The sequence below is a fragment of the Felis catus genome, chromosome B4 (genome assembly GCF_018350175.1).
Source record: "Felis catus isolate Fca126 chromosome B4, F.catus_Fca126_mat1.0, whole genome shotgun sequence".
Classification (NCBI taxonomy): domain Eukaryota; kingdom Metazoa; phylum Chordata; class Mammalia; order Carnivora; family Felidae; genus Felis; species Felis catus.
This window is the reverse complement of record NC_058374.1, coordinates 136002495-136024708: the sequence shown is the minus strand read 5'-3', so window position 1 is coordinate 136024708 and position 22214 is coordinate 136002495. Positions and strand designations below refer to the sequence as shown.

General features: G+C 58.3%; 1 protein-coding gene across 3 annotated transcripts; it reads right to left on the bottom strand.

Moving 5' to 3' along the window:
• Positions 1–4156: 4156 nt before the first annotated feature.
• Positions 4157–22050, bottom strand: BIK (BCL2 interacting killer). 3 transcript variants are annotated; one of them, XM_045062486.1, is made up of 6 exons: positions 21932–22022; positions 16085–16265; positions 7636–7776; positions 6129–6236; positions 5302–5419; positions 4157–4674 (listed from the first exon to the last, which is right to left on the bottom strand). In XM_045062486.1, the coding sequence occupies exons 3-6, from the start codon at positions 7767–7769 to the stop codon at positions 4588–4590; spliced, it is 447 nt and encodes a 148-aa protein (XP_044918421.1). In that variant the 5' UTR covers positions 7770–7776; positions 16085–16265; positions 21932–22022; the 3' UTR covers positions 4157–4587. The 3 variants fall into 3 exon arrangements, with proteins under 3 accessions (XP_044918421.1, XP_044918420.1, XP_023113333.1); XM_045062485.1 differs by lacking the exon at positions 21932–22022 and adding an exon at positions 21314–21791; XM_023257565.2 differs by lacking the exon at positions 16085–16265 and having other exon boundaries at positions 21932–22050.
• Between the last annotated feature and the right edge of the window lie 164 nt (positions 22051–22214).

Below are 22214 nucleotides of genomic sequence, written 5' to 3'. Positions count from 1 at the left end.
GGGGCAACGTTTGTTTGCTTACCCGACAGATAGTATTGAGTGCCTGCTGTATGCCTGTGAACGAGTGGCCCCTGCCCTGGTGGGGAAGAGGGTCCTTAGCGAGGCGGGAGGGGTCTGGGGAGGCTGGCCGGGGGCCCTGTTGCCTCCCCCACCCCCAGGCGTCCCTTCACACGGTGATCGCCAGGGGTCTACTGGCACGGGCGAGCCTCACTGAGCTTCCCCGCCGGCCCCACAGCGGGAGCAAAGTGCGGGTTCTCTGTGGACGCAGCTCCTGCGCTGATACTAAGGGGTTATCCTAAGCTTCTCGGTGGCTTTTTCGTGGATCAGCGATAGCGGGAAAACATTGGTAAGAACCGCCGCGTTTGGAAATGTTGCTGTTGTGTGGGCACATGTCAAATCCTGGATAGGTTTCTCCTTTTGAATTCAGCAGTGTTTCTCAACAGGGGCCCCGCTGGCCTCTGGGCGGAACTGGACTGCATCGTGGGGGACTGTGGCGCACAACGTGGACAGCCGTCCCGGCTCCTGGCCGCTCCACGCCCACAGCACTTCCGGGCATCGTGACCCCCACACGCCCACGTGTGTCCGCAGCCCCAGAGAACCCCTGCAGATACGACCACGAACCCGGTTTTCACCCTGGCCTGAAGGTGACCGCTCTTTGGAGTTCAGTGACGAAGTAACTCTCTCTTAAAATTTTGTTGTGGAAATTTTCAAATATTCACAAAGAACCTTGCTATTATTTTTAAATAATTGCCAAGTCCGTTTGAACCCTCTTCACCGAGGGAGGGCTTCCCTCGCAGGCAGCCTTGGGAGACCAGGCTCTCCAGGCCAGGCTTTCGTTCTCTGGCCGTGCGGTAGGCGGAATGGTGCCGCAGACTTTCGTTCGGCCCCGAGGAACGTGGTCCCACAGGAGGGACCTGGAGAGGCGGGAGCGAGACTTCCCACGGGGCAGGCCTCACTGCCTCTCTGGGCCACGGCCCTTCTCGGGGGTCTGGGATGGCACTACCAGGTCCTTAGGTCCTCAGGTCCAAGCCAGAGGAGGGGGATGGAACAGCAGTCAAGGGACATATGGTCCTACCTTAAAGAAGGTTCCAGAAAGCTGGCAAGATCTCTGCCCCGTGGGGGGGAACAGAAAGATGAAAGCAGGCAGTGTTCACCTCCACTGGGGGAGACCCGGGCCGGGCGGCCCCTCGTCCACCCTGCTCCCGCAGACTTGGAGTCTGGGTGAGTCACGAGGTGCGGGGAGTCATGGGGGAGCCAGGGTCTGGGTGGTGGTGGAAATTGCGGCCGGCTCCTGGGCAGGATGCGGGTTGGTTCGCGCCCCCCCACCCCCACCCCGAGGAAAATACCCTCTGCCATAGTTGGTCCCACGGTGCCGGCCCACCCTGAGGCAGGAATCCCACCTGCCACCGCGTTCGGGTCCCTCGCCACCAGAGACCCTTGGCCCGTTGGTCCTCCCGGCAGCTTGCCTCCCTCAGTCCGCCGGGGGCCAGGGGCCGCTTCCCTGACTGGCGGGACCGGGTTTCCCTGGGCACCTTCTAAGAGAATCAGGTCTTGCTGCCTCACGTGCAGAAATGCTGCCTGGACCCAGGGCCTTGATCAAAAGCCTCTGAAACCGCAAAGAGGGGGCCCCTCGTGCCTCCACAGCCTCATCCCCTCCTCTGGGAAAGTACTTCCTGTCTCCCCAGGGGGTCAGGGTCCATGCCCACCCTGTGGCAGTGGGACCCTGTGGTCCCCTGGGACCTGCTGCAGAGGCCCAGGAGACAGGGGCATCACGCAGAGATGCTTCAGGAATCACGAGGCCCCTGGGCGACCACGCGGTCTGCCCCCTGCCGGGGAGGGACGGGCCTCCGGTCCTGCCTTTTGGCGGTTGTTGGGAGAGTGACTTCCGGTAACACTGTTGCTCAGCATCTGTCTGCAGCTCGTGCAAGTTGCCACGTGGATGAACCAGACTGGGTTTGGCTGCGCCCCCTTCCCCGTCTATGGGCCTCAACCTCGGCGTCTTACTACCCGGACCGGCTCACGTTGGTGGTCAGAGGACCCCAATTGGATCGGGGACTGGTGGATCCTGGTGCCACTTTGGTCGAGCCTCCTCCTTCTCTGGGCCTCAGTTTCCGCACCTGGAGGGGTGGGCTTTCTTGAGGAGACAAGTAAAGCGCTGGCTCCAGACGGCCACAGCTGCGTCGGCTTTGGGGGTCGAGAGGCCACCACCTCGCACGGGGGCGCAGACGCTGGGGCCAGCTCATCAAGGCCCCGGGGTTGGCACGGAGTAGACACTGGCCGCGGCCACCTCCCTCGTGCTCAGGAGAGTCTCCCTGGCCTGGGGCCTTTGTACGTGCTGCTCCCAGCAGCTGGGTGACCCTTCCCCTCTCCTCTTCGCCACAGCCAGCGTCTCCAGACGGGCCTGGTCTCCTGGGGCTCGTCCACCCCGGCCCCGCCATTTTCTCAGTCCTTTCCCGCCTTCAGAACACAGCCCACAGGTCTTAGCTCATCTGCGTGTGCTTTTTTTCCTCCCAAAAAACAATGGGAGATTTGAGGGACCAGGTATTCACACCCCCAGGACCCGTGCCCAAGCCTAGCACAGTAGGGGCTCCTCCGATGTCCATGGGTGCGAATATCACAAACCCTAGAACGCTGGGGAAGGGGTCCCCAAATTCCTGCAGGGAGGAGCCACTGCATCAGCTATACCCGAGGGCTCCATAAACAGCATTTCCTTTCCCTCCTCTCTCTGAAGAACCCCAAACTCCTGGAGAAGCCATGGGCGCCCCCGGCCACATCTAACATCTAAGCTGGGTACGTGGTTGGGTGGGCAATTCTGTCCCCACAGTTTAGGGGAGAGCAAGCTGGTGGTCACAGAAGACTTCTTAGAAGAGGTGCCTCTAGGGGTACCTGGGTGGTCAGTCAGTTAAGCGTCCAACTTTGGCTCAGGCCTGATCTCACGGTTCGTGAGTTCGAGCCCTGCGTCGGGCTCTGGGCTGACAGCTCGGAGCTTGGAGCCTGCTTCAGATTCTGTGTCTCCCTCTCTCTCTCCAAAAATAAATAAGAACATTAAAAAAATGCAAAAAAAAAAAAAAAAGACAAACAAGAGGTGCCTCTAGAACGGGTCTAAGCCATGGCCTGACCTACCGATTGTACAGTGGATCCCCAGGGCCTTAGGGTCAGGGCACCCACACAGAGCAAGCCCTGGGTCACTCCCAGGTCTCCAAGCCCAGTGGTGCCTGTCTGGGGATGGAGTGTTCTTTGGGTGGAGCGAGGGGTCAGGATGGAACATTCCCAGCGAGGACCTGGGAACTGGGGGATTCTGGGCCTGCCCTGTGAAGCCTGGGGAGGGCCTGACATAGCCCCAAGGGACAACTGACACAGGAGAAGGAGGTGAAATCGGGCCTCAAGACTGTGAAGGGCCAGACCTTACAGAGCTGCAGCCTGGGAGGCCCAGTGGTGGCTGGGAGGGTCCCTTCAGTTGTGAGGGTGGGAGGGGGCAGCTGGAGTGGGCAGGACCTGACCAGCCTGGCTGGAGGGTGGGGCACAGCACGGTTCTGCGGTTGAATGGAGGAGGGCAGGGAAGGCTCCCCAAGCCTAGGCCCTGGAGGGGACAGCAAGGGGAGGCTGGAGAAGATGGGGGGCTGAGGGGCTGGAGGCAAGTGGCTCACCCCAGCCCAGCGTTGGCATCTGAGATCGGGGACTGTGGGTGGAGGTGCAGGGAGTCAGAGCACAAGTTCTGGGAGGAGGGCCTGGTGGTCTAGAAAGAGCACTAGGCCTAGGCCTGGGGCACTCTGAGCCCGCACGGTGGGAAGCCTGGCACTGGTGCCCCTTCTCCCCCGCCTCCGCACCTATGTGAGTAGCCCCACAAGCCACACGACCAAACACGGGGAGGGTAGGCAGCCCAATTATAAGAGACTGACAGCCCAAAGGAAATAATCCCTAACAGTAGGTTTCAGGCACCAGGCAGGGCAGAGGAGTAAACCTGATCGTGTTGGGCCTAACTCTGAGAGCAGGTGCAGGAAAGAGCCTGCAGGCTGTGTGATCACGCGCAGGTGGCTGGGCGCCCGCCCCGCCCTTTCTCCGCCCGCTCCCCTTGCCCCCCCTTGCCCACCTTGACTCTCCCGCGCGGCGCAAGAGGAGCCCATGCTGCAGACCCCAGAGAGGACCAGAGACCAGCTGGAAACCAACATTTTATTGAGCTCTCCTACCCCTCCCAAATCTATTCCAGCAGATTCTTTGCTGCGGGCATCACAGACACGGGGGTGCGGCCAGCACTCCCCCCGTTGCCCGCCGTGTAACCGACCTGCTAGAGGAAGGACCGGCCACTGCGCGGTGTGGGGCCCGGAGAGCAGGCCCAGCCAGGCCTTGGCGCGGGCAGTTACCCAGTAACGACCCCAGAGGTATAATGAATTCATTTCTCTTACAAAAAGAAAAAGAAAAAACTAGTATGAAACCTCAGTAGTGTCCCAGCACTCAGAGTTTAAATATAAAAAAAAAGGATCATCAGAAAACAGTTAAAAAGACAACAAAACCAACTGAGGCCACCTCCAGGGTGGTGGTCGGGGGGGCGAGGCCAGCCCCGCCCCCATGCTGAGCAGCAGGGGACAGTCACTGGAGGAGGTGGAGCCCCCAGCCCAGCAGCAACACCAGCAGCAGCAGGGACAGCGCCAGCCCGCGCCCCGAGTTGGGGGACACCTGTGGGACGAAGGGGGAGGGGGAGGGGGAGAGAGGTGAGGACCCCCAGCCCGGAACAGGGGTGCCCATTCCACAACGCCTCCTACGCCGGCTCCGCGGACACGGGGATGAGCCCCGCGTGGCGGACGTCGGGTGGGAAGAACGAGTCAGGGAAGGTGGGGGACACAGGAGCGCCCCGCTCCGAACGGGACAGGTCTGGGCCGAGGTGGCCAGAAAGAGAGCACAGGTGGGGTGGGGCAAAGGCCCCCGAGGACAGGGCAGAGGAGGAGAAGCCAGGCCACCCGGGCTGCCAGTCTGCTGGGGACTCGGGCCCCGGAGGAAGGAGGAGGGGTGAGGAGAGGTGCTCAGGGGAGGAGGCGCCTGCTGGGCAGAGGAGGGAGGAACCAGTCACGTCTGCCCAACAAAGCACGAGGGCAGGCGGGGAAGCCGGCAAACACACTCCTGAATTGGAGCATGGAGTCCTCAAAGCCAGAGGCCTCTGGGACCGGGCACGAGTAGCGAGGAGGAGAAGCAGGCAAGACAAGACAACAGGCAGTCAGTGGGGTCCGTGGCGCCCCGAGAGGACATGCCCCAGGGAGCGTGTCACCACACGCAGGCGGGGAAGAAGTCAAGGTCACGAGATCTTACCCTGTTCCTGAGGGTCAGGAAGCCCCAGATCCATATGTTCTCCCTGAGGTTGGCCAGACCATCCATGAGACTTCTGAGAACACCTCTCAGGCCCGTCTGGTTGTAGGTGAAGGCCAAGCTGGGAGACAAATGGGAGGGGAGGCGGGGCCATTACTGCAGGAACAGGGACAGAGACGGCCTTCATCTCAGGGCACCCCTGTGGGGAGCAGAGGGCCTCGTCCCCTCGCGTTCACCGCCAGCCTTCTCCGGGCGGCTCCATGGATGAGGGCCTCTCTCCATGGGCGGTTTCTGGGCCTAAGATTCATCCAGTTTCCTGTTTCCTTCCCCCGCCCCTCCAGGCCACTGGGAGTTTGATCTGGTTTCTGGAGCTGGCCCTTGGAAAACGCTCCTCTGCCCGCAGGCCCAAGGAGGCAGGTCCAGGGGAGCACGTCCTCCACCCAGAGGATCTTTGTTGTGATGGAGGCCCAGGCTCGCCAACAGAAGGCTGCCTCTCTGGGGACCAAGAAGAAACCACTCTCACTCTGGTCTCAAACACCCCCACCTTGAGAAATTCTGGGAGGTTCTGAGAACCCACAGAGATGCTGGCAGATCGTGAAGGCACAGCGTGCTCAGGACAGATACCTCCGCGCAGGACGCACGGACAGCTCCCGCCGAGCACACTCGGCATTCCCCATCTGCACGTGAGGTCAAGGCCCTTTTGGAAACGTTCGGCCTCAGCTCCATGAGGAAGCAGAGAAAGGCACTTGGTGCCCGGGAGCAGGGGCTGAGGGCTCGGGGCTGCCTGGGAGGGGAGCGGTTTCCTCCCAGGGCCTGGGGGCGCCGCTCACCTGTACACGGCCATCCCGGGCAGCTCGCCAACGCGGGGCATCATCCACCTCACCTCCATCTCGTCCCCGATGAAGGCCAGCCGCATGGCCACATCGTCGGGGCTGTTGCTGTAGGGAGGGCATGGGGAATAGGGGTGTGGTTGTGCACTGACCCCACACACCCAGGCCCACCAGGCACCGGGCCAGGTGCCAAGAGGCACCGGGCCTCTTGGGAGGCCAGGGGCAACAGAGCGAGGTGTGGGAGCAGAGAACCTGTCAGCGAGAAAAAGCCAGCGAGGCCCAGTCCGCAGGTGCATTGCCTGACGTGCAGGCCCCTCAAGGGAGGGCAGGGAGCCATTTAGCGGCTGCATAAACAGCGGGTTGCTCCCCCCCCTCTGTTCCAGCCTCCCTCTCCCCTCCAAGGATAACTCAAGGCTGGAGAGACCACCCAGCGGGGGCTAGGCAGGTTGGGGCTCTGAGCCCCCTGGATCACTGGGACTGGCTTCCTATGAAGCCTCGACTTACCCTCCTCCTGGTGGGAGGGGTTCTAGGACCTGCTCCCTGCTTCCCAATCCTCAAACCTCCTGGTGTCCTCACTCCTTTCAGAAAGGAGGGGGTCCCGGGCCCCTACGCTCACTGGTTGGAATCGCGGATGGAAAGAGGTGCCCGCGCTCACACCTGATCTCCAAATCCGACACCTTCCGGGCAGTGGGCCGGCTTCAGCCCTGCTCTCGGGGGTCTGCCCGCACCCTCCATCTGGGAATTTCCAGGCAGACAGGCCTCCCAGCGGATCCCGGCTCAGCCCCGGCCACCTGCCCACGTTTCCCCGGGGTCCGTGCTCTCTTATTCCAGCGGTGCTGAAAGGTCCGATGGAGGGTTGAGGGCCCACCTCTATCCCAATACCCTGTGGGACCTCAGCAAAACACTGCCCCAGGCGGAACGTCCCCTGTTGCCATCTACGAGTGGAGCAGGGACAGAAGAGGAAGCAGGTTTTCAGGTCCCTCCAGCTCTAAAATCCCCACCAGCCCCAGTGCCCAGGTCCAGGGCCTAATAGAGATTAAGGGAATCAATCCTGAGGCCTAAGGCAGAAGAGAACCATCCAGAAGCCAGGGGCTGATCCTGGGAAGACCCCTCCTTTGCCGCCCTAACAGGAGCCATGTGGGAAGTCGCCTCAGGCTCCATCTTGATTTTCTAAAATGCGGAACCAACTCAGAAGGCCGTCAAGAGGCGATCGTGGTCACTGAGGGCCAGGAGACACCCGGCCCTAAAGCCACAGGTCTAAGCCATTTTGGTAGCAGTGCCGAGACCCGTCCTGGGAATATGCTGGATGCCGAGGGCCTCTGGGGGCTGGTTATCAGAGCAGAGCTGCCGGGCCCAGGGCAAGGCCTCCACGACCACACCTAGGGAGTTTCCGCTCTGGATCCCTGCCTAGGGAGCCCACAAGGCCTGCTCTTCTAACCATATCCTGAAAGTCACTGACCAGAAATGGGGGGTGGGGTGGGGCTCCCAGAGGGTTACTGGGACCTACCTGTTAGGGGAGGGCCCGGGATCATAGTACTCCACGAGATCGGTCATGCCAGGAACGTCCAGAACTTCCGGGCCATGCTCCTGCAGGAAGGTGCTCAAAAAGACGTTCCTGGAGAGGGGTCCTGCGTGAGACATTTCTTCTCTGGGGGAGAGAGACACTGACTGAGTCCTGGTGCGTCTAAGCCAACCGGGACTCTCCCGTCCTCACTTTCCCAGCATGCCTTGCAGTTGGTGGGGAGCACATAACCCAGTTCCGGTCAACGAGGCCTCAGAAGTCTGACGCGGGAGTTGAAAGGGAGCGGCCTCAGCCAGGGCGGCTCTTCCCCCTCCTTGCTGCCTTCAACACAGGAGTGAAGGCTGGAGCGGCAGCAGCCATTTTATGACCCCAGGGTGTTGAACATTAAGGATACCCAGCGTGCCAAGAATATGCAGAGGAGGCAGGGACAGAGCCCGGCTCTCTGACGGCATGATCCAACACTCGCAAAAACACAAGCCACAGCCAGCCCAGCTGTGGAAGAAAAATAAAACCCAGGGCACACGGGTGGCTCAGTCTGTTGAGCGTCTGACTCTTGATTTCGGCTCCTGGTTTCAGCTCAGGTCATGATCTCACGGTTGGTGAGTTCGAGCCCCACGTCGGGCTCTGTGCGGACAGTGGAGAGCCTGCTTCAGATTCTGTCTCCCTTTTGCTCTGCCCCTCCCCCACTTATTCTCGGTCTCTCTCCCTCTCAAAATAAACATTAAAAATTAAAAAAAAAAAAAAAAAGGTCTTAAAAAGAAAACTCAACACGTTCAAATCACCATTCACATATTTAGCACTCCTAGTCCAGTTGTGGACTCCCAAGTCATCGCCGGTGATAGGTAGGATTCTGTGACCCGATTCACCACAATTTACCCCACACTGTACCGAACAGCCGTAGGTCCAGAATATGATGAAGGATGTGGACCCAAAGGACTCGAGTTCAAATCCCAGCTGTGTCACTTAGTAGGTGTGATGCTGCGGGAACGGGCACCAATTGTTATGACCTTTGCACTTCAACCCACTGTCTTACGATAAGGGCCTGGGCTTTACGATTTTTCCTGATTCTTCACGTTAGCCTGCCCTGAGTTGACAGAACCTTCTCGTCATCTCGTTGGATCCCTAACCTTCAAGGCAGGTATTTAGTAAGAGGACACTGGCGGCTTAGAAAAGTTCAGGATTAAGCCAAGAAGAGAGAGAGTGAAGCCTCACTGCTCCCCAGGTCCAGGGTGGACAATGTTCCTCCCTGAAGCGGATCCCGCACGCGGGGACCCTCCGGGGACACCGGGTCTACGCCAGAGTGCGCACACAACTTGCTTTCAGCATTAAAGGGTGATGACTGGAAACACAAAGACAGGACACAGGTTCACGGGAGCAGAGAAGAGAGTTTGGGTCCTCCAGGTGTTGAAGGGCGAGTCTAGACAGGTTATTCTCAACACAGCATCCAAAACGCGGTCAGATTTGGGCGTGCTGTGATGTCATCAAGGGCGCAGACAGGTATTTGAGATTTGAGGGGCTGGGGCACTCTGGCCTTTGAGAAAGGACACCACACAAGAACAGCATCGTTCCAGAGAGACTAGATGCCCAGAATTGGCCTCAAGAGGGCTGCTTCAGTTTCCTAAAGGGAAGCCAGTAGGCTCACGTCTGTTCCAGATGAAAGCCCGGCTCGAAAGGCGGCTGTAGCAGGAGCAAGGGCTGGAGAAATCAGACGTGTAAACACGGCCACAAAGAGCCCGTGGCCTGACATATGTCACCGCACCTGTCAGGGCAGCACCATCCCCTGTGGGCTGAAAGGAGCCGTCGGGTCAGACCTGGTTGGGGGGGGGGGGGGTGCGGGGGTGCTACCACCTGCTGAGGGCACCTGCAGGCCTGAGACCCAGCGACTCCCTCCCACACCATCAGGCCAGCACGCCCCCAACAGGGAGGGTCAGGTGGCATTTCTAAAACCCCGAAACGCTGCTGCCAGCAACCTAGCAGCACAGGCACCGTTCTGAGTGCATAATCCTTATTCATCTGTTCCGGGGAACGCTAGGTAGCAGCTAAAAGCTACGAGGTGTGGGGCACTTGGCTGGCTCAGTCTCTGGGGCATGACTCTTGATACTGGGGTCATGAGTTCAAGCCTGACGCTGGGCATAGAGCGGACTTTAAAAAAAAGAAAGAGGAGGGGCGCCTGGGTGGCGCAGTCGGTTAAGCGTCCGACTTCAGCCAGGTCACGATCTCGCGGTCCGGGAGTTCGAGCCCCGCGTCGGGCTCTGGGCTGATGGCTCGGAGCCTGGAGCCTGTTTCCGATTCTGTGTCTCCCTCTCTCTCTGCCCCTCCCCCGTTCATGCTCTGTCTCTCTCTGTCCCAAAAAATAAATAAACGTTAAAAAAAAAAAAAAAAAGAAAGAGGAGCGCCTGGGCGGCTCGGCCGGTGAAGCGTCCGACTCGCGGTTTCCGCTCAGGTCACGATCTCACGGTTCGTGGGATGGAGCCGGGCGTCGGATGCGCTCTGTGCTGGCAGTGCAGAGCCCGCTTGGGATTCTCTCTCCCTCTCCCTTTCTCTCTGTGCCTCCCCTGCTCGAGCTTTCTTTCAAAATAAACAAACATTAAGGAAAAAAAGAACTCACCAGTGAAATCATTTAGACTGCTGAAATAATAAAAGACCCAGAATGTTCAAGCCACGGAACAAAATGCGATCATTTCAAGAGGATCAGAGAAAGACGATTTCTAGCAGATATGAAATGAACTTTCACGTAGGAAACAGAGAATCACCTCTTGGAATCACGGAAGAGTTTCAAGGTTGCCAGATACAAGATCAACATGCAAAAACCAACAGCAACAAGGCAACCAGAAAATACAGTAGCAAATAAATCTGTATTTGCAGACATAGAAGGCTTGCAGTCAGGAATGAATCTGATTTAAAAAAAAATAATGTTTATTTTTGAAGGAGAGACAGAACACGAGTGGGGGACGGGCACAGAGAGAGGGAGACACAGAATCCGAAGCAGGCTCCAGGCTCCGAGCTGTCAGCACAGAGCCCGATGCGGGGCTTGAACCCACGAACCGCGAGATCATTACCTGAGCTGAAGTCACACACTTAACCGACTGAGCCGCCCAGGCACCCCTTCCCTGTATCTTTTTTTTTTTTTTTCAATGTTTTTATTTATTTTTGAGACAGGGAGAGACAGAGCATGAGCCAGGGAGGGGCAGAGAGAGAGGGAGACACAGAATCTGAAGCAGCCTCCAGGCTCTGAGCTGTCAGCACAGAGCCTGACACAGGGCTCAAACCCACAAACCGCGAGATCATGACCTGAGTTGAAGTTGGACGCTTAACCCACGGAGCCACCCAAGCGCCCCAGGAACGAATCTGATTTTTTTAAACATGACTGGGGCGCCCGGATGGCTCAGTCGGTTGAGCATCCAACTTTGGCTCGGATCATGATCTCGCGATCCGTGAGTTCGAGCCCCGCGTCAAGCTCTGTGCTGACAGCTCAGAGCCTGCTTCAGATTCTGTGTGTCTGCCCCTCCCCTACTCACTCACTTTCTCTCTCTCAAATAAAAATTTTAAAAAATTTTAAATCCTTAAAGCTTTTATGGAAAAAAATGTAAGGGGCACCTGGGTGGCTCAACTGCTTAAGTGTCTGACTCTTGGTTCAGCTCAGGCCATGAACTTGCTGTTTGTGGGTTCAAGCCCCACACTGGGCTCTGTGCTGACAGTGCACAGCCTGCTTGGAATTCTCTCTCCCCCTCTCCCGCTCACTCACTCTGTCAAAATAAACTTTTAAAAAAATTTTTAAAAAGAAAAACGTATCAAACTTCAGCAAAGGGCATGAAGGACCCGGAGAGAGACAACTCTCACAGCTGAGCTATTTTAACACCGCACAGAGTCTGAGGACTGAGTACACCCTTCGGCTTGCACTGGGGGGGGGGGCATTTAAGGAATTGGGACCAGGGCCTCTGGCTGCCCCCAGGCCCCAGGGAGCTTGGTGTCTATGCAAATGGCAATCCCCCAAGAAAAGCAGCCCCAGCCCTCATTTGCATCCGCCCCCAGCAGCCCTCACCCTCAACACCACACCCCAGCAAGGGGCCTGCTCTCTCCCCAGAGGCTGCGGTGTGCTCCCATGGAAAGCGCTGCCTCCCCGCAGCCAAGGGGCCACTACGGGACTTCGGTGGGTGGGCACGTAGCCTGAGCCTCCCCTTCATCCACTGTCCCAGCATCCATCAGCCTCCAGCAGACCCTCCCAGGATCCCTGGGCACCAAATGGGAATGGGGCCCCCGAGCCCTGCAGGAGCATGTGCCTGACCAGGGACAGTGACCATGAGCACCCCAGCTGGCAGGGGAGGGGGTGGGGCGGGCGGGTAGGGGGGAGGCGGAGGCCTGCGTCTCACTAGCTCCAGGGCTGGGTGTGCGGTGGGGTGGGACGGCCCCAGCAGACTGAAACTGTTTGGGGGCAGGGTCTACACCGTCCCCTCCTAAGGGTCCCCCGAGCCCACCAGACTGACCTCCAGTCTGAGCTGGCCGGGGACAGACACCGGGGACAGGCTCCCCTCTCCAGGTCTGTGCTTGCTCCCTGGAGCTAAGCTTCCAGCATGGGACCCTCTGGACAGGTGGGGGGAGTCTTGGGTGAACCTCCTAACCCAGGTGCTCACTTGCTCGGGCAAGGCCTTCAGTTGCCTCATCTATCAGTTGGGGATTAATGACCCCAAACTAATAGGGTTCATTCTCCAGGCAAGCAGCAGCACAGACTGCCTACGATAATCCAGACTGATGTCTGAGCACCTACTTCTGTCCGGCCCCGACTTGGCCCTGACTTAAGCCCTGTGCAAGGATTCTCACGAAATGCTCACCCAGCCAGGCCTGGGTGGGCCTTAGGGCTATAGATCTGAGGGGGAGAAATCAGAGTGTGGTCAGGGAGGTGGGAGCCAAGGTCCCTGAAGCAGTCCCACCGCCCCAGGGGAGCCCAGAGCTGGTCACCTCCCGCCCGGCTCTTCTGTAGATGCCCAGCCGGCCTCCAGTCTCCACCAGAAATCTCTCCAATCTGATCTCCGTGCAGCAGCCTCAGATCTGACCCGGCCACCGCTCCACTCGGCTCCCCAGTCCCCTCGGGAGCTGTGGCACGTGGCTATCAGGGCCCTCTCTTCTCCCCCTGGCCACCTCGCCGGCCCCAGCACTGCCAATCCAACCTTGGCCAAGGTTCCCACACACTTAAGACCACGTGCTTCCGTGAACCACGCTCTGCCGAGAGCTCAGCCCCCGGCACTGCCTTCCTAGGTCCTCTGAGCCAGGCTAGGGGGGCGCTCAGGGAGCTCAGGCAGCCCTGTCCCTGGTCCCTTCTATCTCCAACCGACCACACTGAGTTGCTGTTTCTTCCTCTTTGGGGGTTTAGAGCATGGACTCTCTGTGCCTCCAGCTTCTCCCCCTTCTAAATGAGGATACTTGGGCGCCTGGGTGGCTCAGCCGGTTAAGCCTCCGACTCCAGCTCAGGTCATGGTCTCGTGGTTCGTGGGTTCGAGCCCCGCGTCAGGCTCTGTGCTGACAGCTTCAGATTCTGTGTGTGTGTCTCTCTCTGACCCTCCCTCGCTCATGCTCTGTCTCTCTCAAACTAAATAAAACATTAAAAAAAATTTTTTTTTAATAAAAAAATAACAACCGAGAGATAAAAGAGTAATGTTAATGTCCCGACACCAACACCACGTAAAGTGACAAACCGGGCATTTGCCATAGTCACTGATCTCTGGCTTCCGGCACACGGCACAGAGCACGTTTGTCAAATGACCAAACAAAGGCCGTTACTGAGGTCACTGGTGGCCCAGGGGCCTGGACTGCTTTTAAGCACCTATTTTTCTTCCAAGCAGATTTGCAAAAAGGCAGGCGCACCTAGCCATGCGTCCCCACCCAGGCTGCAGCCCACACGCTCACCCTCCTACACATTCCGTGGAAACACCAGCCAGGAGCGCTCTTTTACTGGCAGAGCTGGGGATGCCAGTCTCGCCTCTGGGCAGAAGAGTGCAGCCCACACAGCCACAAGGACACCTGCGGGGCTTGGGAGATGGTGAGGGGCGGGCTCTGGACCCAGCAGCCTGCGGTTTCCTGAGTCTCCCCAAGCCCAGCCTTGCCATGTGTCCCTGCATGCCTTGGAACAGGTGGCCACACCCCTGGAGCCCCATCAATTCCCACAGGTCACTGGAGTCCTGGGTACAGGGCCAGTGGCTGCGGGGTGGACCCAGCCGAGAAACCCTGGGTCCTCAGTTCAGTATTTTTCCATCGGGGCTTCTCACCCACACCTGACCCAATCCCCAGCCCTGCCGCTGCCCACGACGGGGGTGGGGTCCTGGTTTACAGAGCACCCAGCGCTCAAAGCATCAGGTGCTCGCTCAAGCATTAAAGCCCTGACCTCAGCCGAGACAGACCCAGGTTCCTTCCAGTCCCAGTTCTGCCACCGCTGTGTGACCAGGACCAGTCACCTAATTCTGAGCCTAGCTCAGAGAGGGCTCTTCTGCATGGAAATAGCACAGCCTCCAGAGCAAAGAGTAAGATTAACAGATACAGCTGTTGCCCCCTTTCTGCCCCGCAGCAGGGGCTCCAAAGCTGGTTAAGGAATCAACAAACCCAGGAGAGTGGGAGATTAGTATCCACCAAAGTAGCAAGTGCACAGAACCTTTGGTTTCTAGGACTGTTCCTGTACAGACCCCTGCATGTACCCGGCAGCCTTGAAAAACATAAGCAACCAACCTGTGAGCGCTGATGTGCCAGGATCTTGAAAGCACATGGCTACATGCACACAGCAGGGAACAGAACAGCTCGTAACTGTAACTGTATTGCCCGGCGTGTGTAAACAATAAAGGACATAAACAGACAAACACTTCTATCTGCACAGATCATCTCCTGCAAGAGGCAAGGAGATTAGTGAAGAGGGGAAGGGGTCACTCTGGGACAGAGCAGGGGCGGGGAAGGGGACTGAATCTTTTTAACTGTACGCTTTTGTGTTCTCGAACCTTTACTATCACCCACGTGCTGTGATCGCAGATTCAAAAAATAAAGCAAAAACTGTTCTGGGGTTAACAGCTGGAATTTTTCTGAAATGGAAATAATTTGTCTTGAGGGTCTATTTCAGGAATCAAGTCGCCAACCCACCCTCCCCACCTGGTGGGGGAAGTCTGGCCTCCAGCCTCCACCCTTAGGAACCTGCAGATGCCCAAAACCGCTCCTCTGAGGCAGGCAGGGCTCACTTCCCTTGAGTGATGGAGAAATTAACTGGGGGGGGGGGGGGGGGGGGGGGGAGACAGGGAGCAGCGAGAGAAAGAGGAGAGAGATGGAAGGAGGCAGAAAGGGGTTTCAGGTAGAAAGACAAGTTGGAAATTCACCCCTGGAGGGTTGTGGGAGTTGTTCGGTGATCTGGAAAGTGGCAGCTTGGAATGGGCCCCGGGAGCCACAGCCCCGCAGCCCTCCGCCCCCGGAACCCCAGCGCAGATACTGGCCTGACCCACTTGAACCCAGGTGGCCCATCTCGGCTTGGCCTCTGTGGCCTCGGGCAAGGACTGTCCTCTCTGGGCCTGCTGCTAAGGGCTCTCGGGGATCCCACGTCCTTCTTTGGTGCCGCTGCTGAGCCCAGCCTCCCTCAGGAGGAGGTGTCTGCCCCACTTCACCGACGGGGGATCAGGAAGGTTGAGAACGGAAATTCAGAGCCTCTCGGCCACCCAATCATGCTCCCCACCCCCGGGCTCCAAAAATACATCGGCCTAGCAACGCAGGTTGACGATACTAGAAAAAGGCAGGCAGCTTTGACCATTACGAGAAGAAAAAGCCTTGCTGGGGCCTGAAACGCCAGATAAGTTTCCCCACTGAACAGTGACGCAACGGACATGCTGGGGCCGTGTGTAGGGCCCAGTCACGGCCCGATACATCGTTGAGCATCGTGCCTTCTGAGCACATGAGTGGGGAGGCCGGCATGACGGCGAATGTAAACCACGCATGTGCAGTATTCGGCATCAGGCACTTTACAGGCCTGACCCCTCCGGGAGGCAGAGAAACATCACCCACCACTCAGAAGAGGTTTAGAACTGGGAAGGGCTTGTCCCGCACCCGAGGCGAGGGCGGGAGCTGCATTAAACCTGGCCTCCGACTCGAGACACTTTCTTGGCCCCTGCAGCCGGCTTAGGTCAAAGTCCGGCGGGAGTCTGCTCAGGCTTGATTCAACTCCAGGTCCCCGGAGCCCCAGGCTGGTCCCGATTCATCAGGACGCTCAGGAATGTTTGCTAGTGGAAATGATGCAAAACCAGTGCATCATTCCCCCCCCTCCCCCGCCATCCCATCCACACCGGGTCAGGTCGGCCACCACGAAAATGGAAAGAGGTGGGTCGGCGCAGCAACAGGGAAAGAAGTCATGGCAAGATGAGGATCCTCTGTGATGCATTTATGCAAATACCCACGGCTCACTGCTTCTGTTCATTACCTATGCACAGGGACACTGTGCCACGGGGCACTCGGCTGCTGGGCCACCTGGGTCCTAGTCCAGCTTGGCCGTTTGGCTCCGGACAAGTTCCTTAGCCCCTCTGGACCCCTAATTCCGCGTTTGGAAAACAGGCCTTGGGGAGATTTTCTTTTATGTCCTTTCCTGCTCAAGACACTCCAACCTAGAGGAAGTACAACACAAGAATTCTCTTGGCGACTGATTTTGCAATTGGCTTTACCCCAGTTTGCTGTGCTCTGGGTGTTTGTGTCCACTCCCAAGTTCATACGTTGAAAACCTAATGCAGAGGGTGACAGTATCGGGAGGCGGGGTCTTTGAGAGGCAATTAGATCAGGCAGGCTCCACTAATGGGATTAGTGCTTTTTTTCATGTTTACTTATTTATTTCGAGAGAGAGCTCGCACATGCACCGATAGGGTGGGGGGGGGGGGGTGGGGCACAGAGAGAGAATCCCCAGCAAGCTCTATCCTGTTAGCATGGGGCTCGAACCCAGGAACCAAGAGATCATGACCTGAGCTGAAATCAGGAGTGGGATGCTTTCGACTTCACGTCAGGTCATGATCTCAGAGTTTGTGAGTTCAAGCCCCACATCGGGCTCTGTGCTGACAGCTCAGAGCCTGCTTCGGATTCTGTGTCTGTCCCTCTCTCTCTGTCCCACCCCAGTTGTGCTATCTCAAATATTTAAAAAAAAAAAAAAAAAAAAAAAAGTCGGACGCTTAACCGACGACAGAGCCACCCCGGCACCCCAGGATCAGTGTTGTTCTAAAAGAGGCCCAGGAAAGCTCCCTTCCGGTCCCCCAGTCCCCCACTCAAGGATACAGGAAGTCTGTGGCACCCTGACCTTGGATTTCCAGTCTCCAGAACCGTGAGAAATAAATTTGTGGTTTATAAACTACCCAGGCTGTGGTGTTTTGTTATAATACACAGTTCAATAGAGTGAACAGAAAGCAGGTGTGGAAACAGGGCAAGGAGGATCCAAGGGATCCCAAAGTCCTCCTTGGTATCCAAAAGGGGGCCCAAGGGGATCTCTGGGCTTTTCCATCACCATTAGAAAGGACAGGGTGGGGCGCCTGGGTGGCGCAGTCGGTGAAGCGTCCGACTTCAGCCAGGTCACGATCTCGCGGTCCGCGAGTTCGAGCCCCGCGTCGGGCTCTGGGCTGACGGCTCGGAGCCTGGAGCCTGTTTCCGATTCTGTGTCTCCCTCTCTCTCTGCCCCTCCCCCGTTCATGCTCTGTCTCTCTCTGTCCCAAAAATAAATAAACGTTGAAAAAAAAAAAAATTAAAAAAAAAAAAAAGGACAGGGTGCCAAGATACTACCTGGGCCTGCAGTTTTCAAGTTTAAAAAGCATGTATTTAAAATGAGTTCTGGCGGCGGTGGGGGTGCCTGGCTGGATCGGTCAGTGGAGCATGTGACTCTCGATCTGGGGGTTGTGAGTTCAAGCCCCACGCTGGGTGTAGAGATTACTTACAATATAAAATCTTTTTTAAAAATAAAAATAAAATCTTTAGGAGTTCCTGAGTGGCTCAGTCTAAGCATTGGCTTTGATGACCTCACCGTTGAGGAGTTCGAACCCTGCATTGGGCTCCGGCTGCCTGCTTCTGATCCTTGGTCTTTCTCTCCGCCCCTCCCCTGCTCTCTCTTGCTCTCAAAATATAAACATGAAAAATAAATAAACAAATAAAATCATTAAAGAAGCATTAACTAATTACAATAAGTTCTTACCATGTGTTTAAAAGGAGTCAAAGACAGTGCCCTGCTAGGCCCGAGGTCTGAAGGGCCCAGGGAGAGAGACACAGCCCTCAGGGATCCTTTCTTCCAGAGTTTTGGGTGTTCCCTCAGTGTAGAGGAGTTTTAATTACTCCCCGAATCCTGGTCAGTAGTTTTAGGGATTCCCATTTCCTCCCTAGGACAAAGTCCTCAGGTCCCAGAGGCCAGCCACCCTGGCCCTTTTGAACCCTCAACCTGACCTTCTGGCCTCCTTCTGCCTCCCCAGGCTGGCATGGCCGGGGGCGGGGGTGGGGGGGGGGAGAGGATGCCTGATGCTTCTTTCAGACCCAGCCCAGAGCCCACCTCCTCTCTGCCCTCCCCAAGACAGAATTAACTGCCCCTCATCTGAGTTATCCCAGCACCTTGGGCAAACAGACCTGGATTGGGCACCTAGCCCATTGATAGTCTCATTCAATGTTTACCTGTCTGTCTGCCCCAGTTCAGAGCAGGGACCTAGTGAACAGGGACAATGAGGGGGCAGGGGAGGCAGGTAATAGACTGTAAAACCGATCGAGGGACAGATCACAGGGACAGGCAATTCCTGGCTAGGAGACCCTCACCTTTTGAGAGCCCAGTAGGAAGGGTAGTTGTTGAGAAGGAGGCGGAGGCTGCGTGCATGGTATACAGTCAGTGCTCACTAATGAGAAACCATCACGAACCTGGGACCCGGGGCCCGGGAGAGGTGCATACCATGCTAACCACCTCCCAGTCAGAGCTGGGATTTTCCTGATGCGTCACTGTCTGCGTATGGGCAGTCCGGCAGACCCGTGCCCTCCCCTTCTGAACTCTGCCTCTTCTGAGCTCCAAGCCACAGGCACACAAGTGCCAACTTGGGGTGGGGGGGGGGGCAGGAACTCGCCAGCCTAAAACTTCATGTCACAGGGACGCCCCCCCAAGTAGCCAGACGGGTCGCTCTTGGCTATTAAGCTTGCACTTTCCTCTCAGTCCGGGTGACAAGGTACCTTCTCCCACCTCCAGGAAAACAGGTTTACCGTGCGCTGCCCGGCAAGGCCCGGTGGGTGTTTTGTATTGTCACATCCTAATATTGACACTACAAAAATCAGCTGCCCACCCAGCCCCGGCCTCGCTCCCGCCGGCCTCGGTGCCAACAAGGAACTGGGGGCCGTGGCCTTATTTGCTTACATTCTGTATGTCTCCCAGGGCCTGGCCCCGGCCAACCAGCGGCAGGACAAAAAGTTGAGGGAGTGGCTGCCTGTGTCCACTCCGGACCCGCTGCAGGCTTCCTGGCCGCGACCCACAATAAAACCCGAGCGTGCCGGGAACTTCCTTGAAACCTCTTGGAATTGTTCTGAGCAGGGAGAACAAACAGCCGGACTCTCGTGGGATCCACTAGGTTGGAGGCAAGGGGAAGCAAGAAGCCATTAATTGTCTACAAACTTAATAGGGTTCGCTAAAAACAGGATGCTTTCCAGGGAGAGGGGAAAAATACCTCGGGGGTCAGCTTCAAGGCTCACCAGCGGATGGAGCCATCCCCCAGCAGCCCCTTCCATATGTTAGAGGGCCATCGGAAGAGAACTGAACTGGGCTGACACTGCTCGCTGGTTTCTTTGCAGCTCCGTGAACCCAGCTTTCATACCCACCTAATAGCACTTAAGATACGGGGGCGCCTGGGTGGCTCAGTGGGTTAAGCCCACTTCGGCTCAGGTCATGATCGCGCAGTCCGTGAGTTCGAGCCCTGCGTCGGGCTCTGTGCTGACAGCTCGGAGCCTGGAGCCCGCTTCGGATTCTGTGTCTCCCTCTCTCTCTGTCCCTCCCCCGCTCATGCTCGCTCTCAAAACCGAATAAACGTTTAAAAAAAAAAAAAAAAAACTTAGGATAATGAACATGCATACAACCCTCCATCCAGCTTCTTCCCAGCATGCCCAGGCTGTGAGCTGCTGGGGATACTCCACTAAGGGTGACATTTGGTCCTCCTGTTCTCATGGAGCTGCAGGCCAGGGTCACTAAGCACAAAAGGGTAGCACAATCTCTTTAGTGTCCCGAGAAAATGTAAACCGGGGTCCTTGCTCAGAGGCACTGGCAGAAAGAGAGGAAGGGCTGCACCTTTGATGAGGTAATCAGGAAAGACTGCTCAGAGGAGGCAGCATGGAACCGAGATAGGGAAGAGATGACGAGTCTGATACCCACATGCCCCTAGGGACTGCGCTAAGTCTATCATCACTCCTTTTCTTTCAGGCCTCTCGCCATCCCATAGAGAGAGGGCCTCACAGGATCCCTGGTGCTTGCAGAAACATCCTTGCCGAGGTAGTTCCCACCAAAAAAAGGGGGGGAAAAAAAAGTCACCTGGCAGCCATCTTAGAAGGTTGATGAAACAGGTTTCTTGCCCAGAGGGCGTTCTGAGGCCCTGGCTGAAAGCCCACACCCTGGAAGCCAGTCTCCCCAGATGCTTTAGACACTTTAAACCAAAAACAGGCAAAAATAAACTTGTACCGCGTTAAGGCTGGTAAAGCTCAAGCGGCCACAGCCAAAGCCATCGGTGACAGCCCTGTGACCTTGAGGTTAAAATGGTGGGAAATCCCCCAAATCCTGGAGCGGGAAGGCAAGAGGGGCGGCACCAGCCGGGTGCTGAAGCTGGGATCCAGACCCGGCTACAGCCTCAGACAGACCATTTAAAGAGCCAGTGCAAAACCACACTAGTAAACTCCTACGATGCGCCACTCCGAAGAATCACCCCAAAGGCATGCCCAAGATAAGTAGAAATAAGGTTGGAGTGTTCACTCTAAGGGAGGCCACTGACAGCCACCATCACTTGGGTGGGCGTTGCCCACACCTGGTGGGAAGCCTCGCAGACCCATTTCACAGAACGGGCAAACTGAGGCTCAGAAGGCCGAGGGGCCCGTCTAAGACAGACACCGTTGGAAAGTGGCCGGGTGGCGAGGTCTGGCGGGGCTTCCAGACAACGGCTCTGGGCTTTCTGGCTTGACGGCTTGCAGGCCGCCTCCTGGAACCAACTCTCCATGCGCAAACGAGGCCGGCACAGAGCTCCCCTGTGCGCCCCCCTCCTCGCGCGGGAAGGAGAAAACTGATAAGCCTCCCTTCCTGGGGAGCTGGAGCGCAGCTCTAAGAAGACCCGCTCCAGGGCCCGGCCACCGTAGGTGCTGGGGAAAGTGTTACAACTGCAGCCGCAGCAACAACGTCCCGCCCCCGCCGTCCCCTCCCCCCCCCCCCCCGGGGTGGCTCCTGCCAGCGAAAATTACAGTAACGATTAACGGTTTTACAAAGCGGTTTCGCGCCCAGGAGGCCGGGGCTCGTAGCGAAAGCGAACCAAGGCCGGCGCACCCCCCCCCACCCAACACACACACACACACCAAGCGTCCCCGGCCTTGTTTTGGCCGCGCGGGGCTGGCGGCGGGACCCCTCCGGGCCACCGGCTGGACCGCGCCCGCGGCCCCTCCAGCGGGTCTGCGACACCGGCGGGCGCACCTGTGCAGGCGGAGGGCAGGTGCCGGGCGGCGGCCGCGCCCCCGCTCCGCGCGCAGTTCCTGTTCCGGACTTCCCCGCGGCCACAATAAAGCCCTTCTCCGGCCCCTGGCAGGTGCGCGGCGACTCGGGGCGACTCGGGGCGCCCCGGGTCCCGGCGGGGGCCAGCGCCCGACGCCATCTTCCCGGACTCCGGGTGGACACCGGGCCGTGCGGCCGGGGGCTGGCGGTCCCGCGCTCCGGCCCGGTTCGCGGGCGGTGGGAGCCGGGCCCCGGGAGGCCGAGCCGGTGGGCGGTGCGGGGCGACGGGGTATCCGGCCCTCGGGGCGGGGCGCCCCATTGCACGGAGGCGGAGACTGAGGCCCGCGCGGGCTGCGGCTGGTACAGTCGCCGGCGGGGGCCTGGAGACCCCGCCAGAGAGGGTGCGTTACGCAGCCAGCGTCCCGAAACGTCGCCCGAAAGTGACACACCGACAGCCGCCCGGGACGGAAAACCCTGGGCACAGGTCCCCCACCTTCCAGCCGCTCTCTGCGCGCTCACCTGCCGGGCTCGGGCTTGGCGCGGGGGCGCAGGGCAGAGGGGCTGGGGCCACAGCCGGGGGGCGGCAGGGCTCGGACTCACCTCGAGTCGGAGGTGGCGGTGGCGGCGGCGGCGATGGTGGCGGCGTCCGGAGCGCTCGGGCCGGGAAGCGTATTGTCTGCGGCCGCCGGCCGGCGCGCGAGCGTATAAACCGCCGGGCCCCGCCCCGGCCCGCCCCGGGGCCGCCTCTCCGGTCGAGGAGCTCGGAACCCGGGACCCGGGTCCCAGTGGTAACAGAACTGCTACAAGTGTGATGTTTACTTGTTTGCTGCCTGCCCGCGGCCGTCTGCAAGCTTGTTTGGCGTGTGCGCGGGTTCCCCGCACG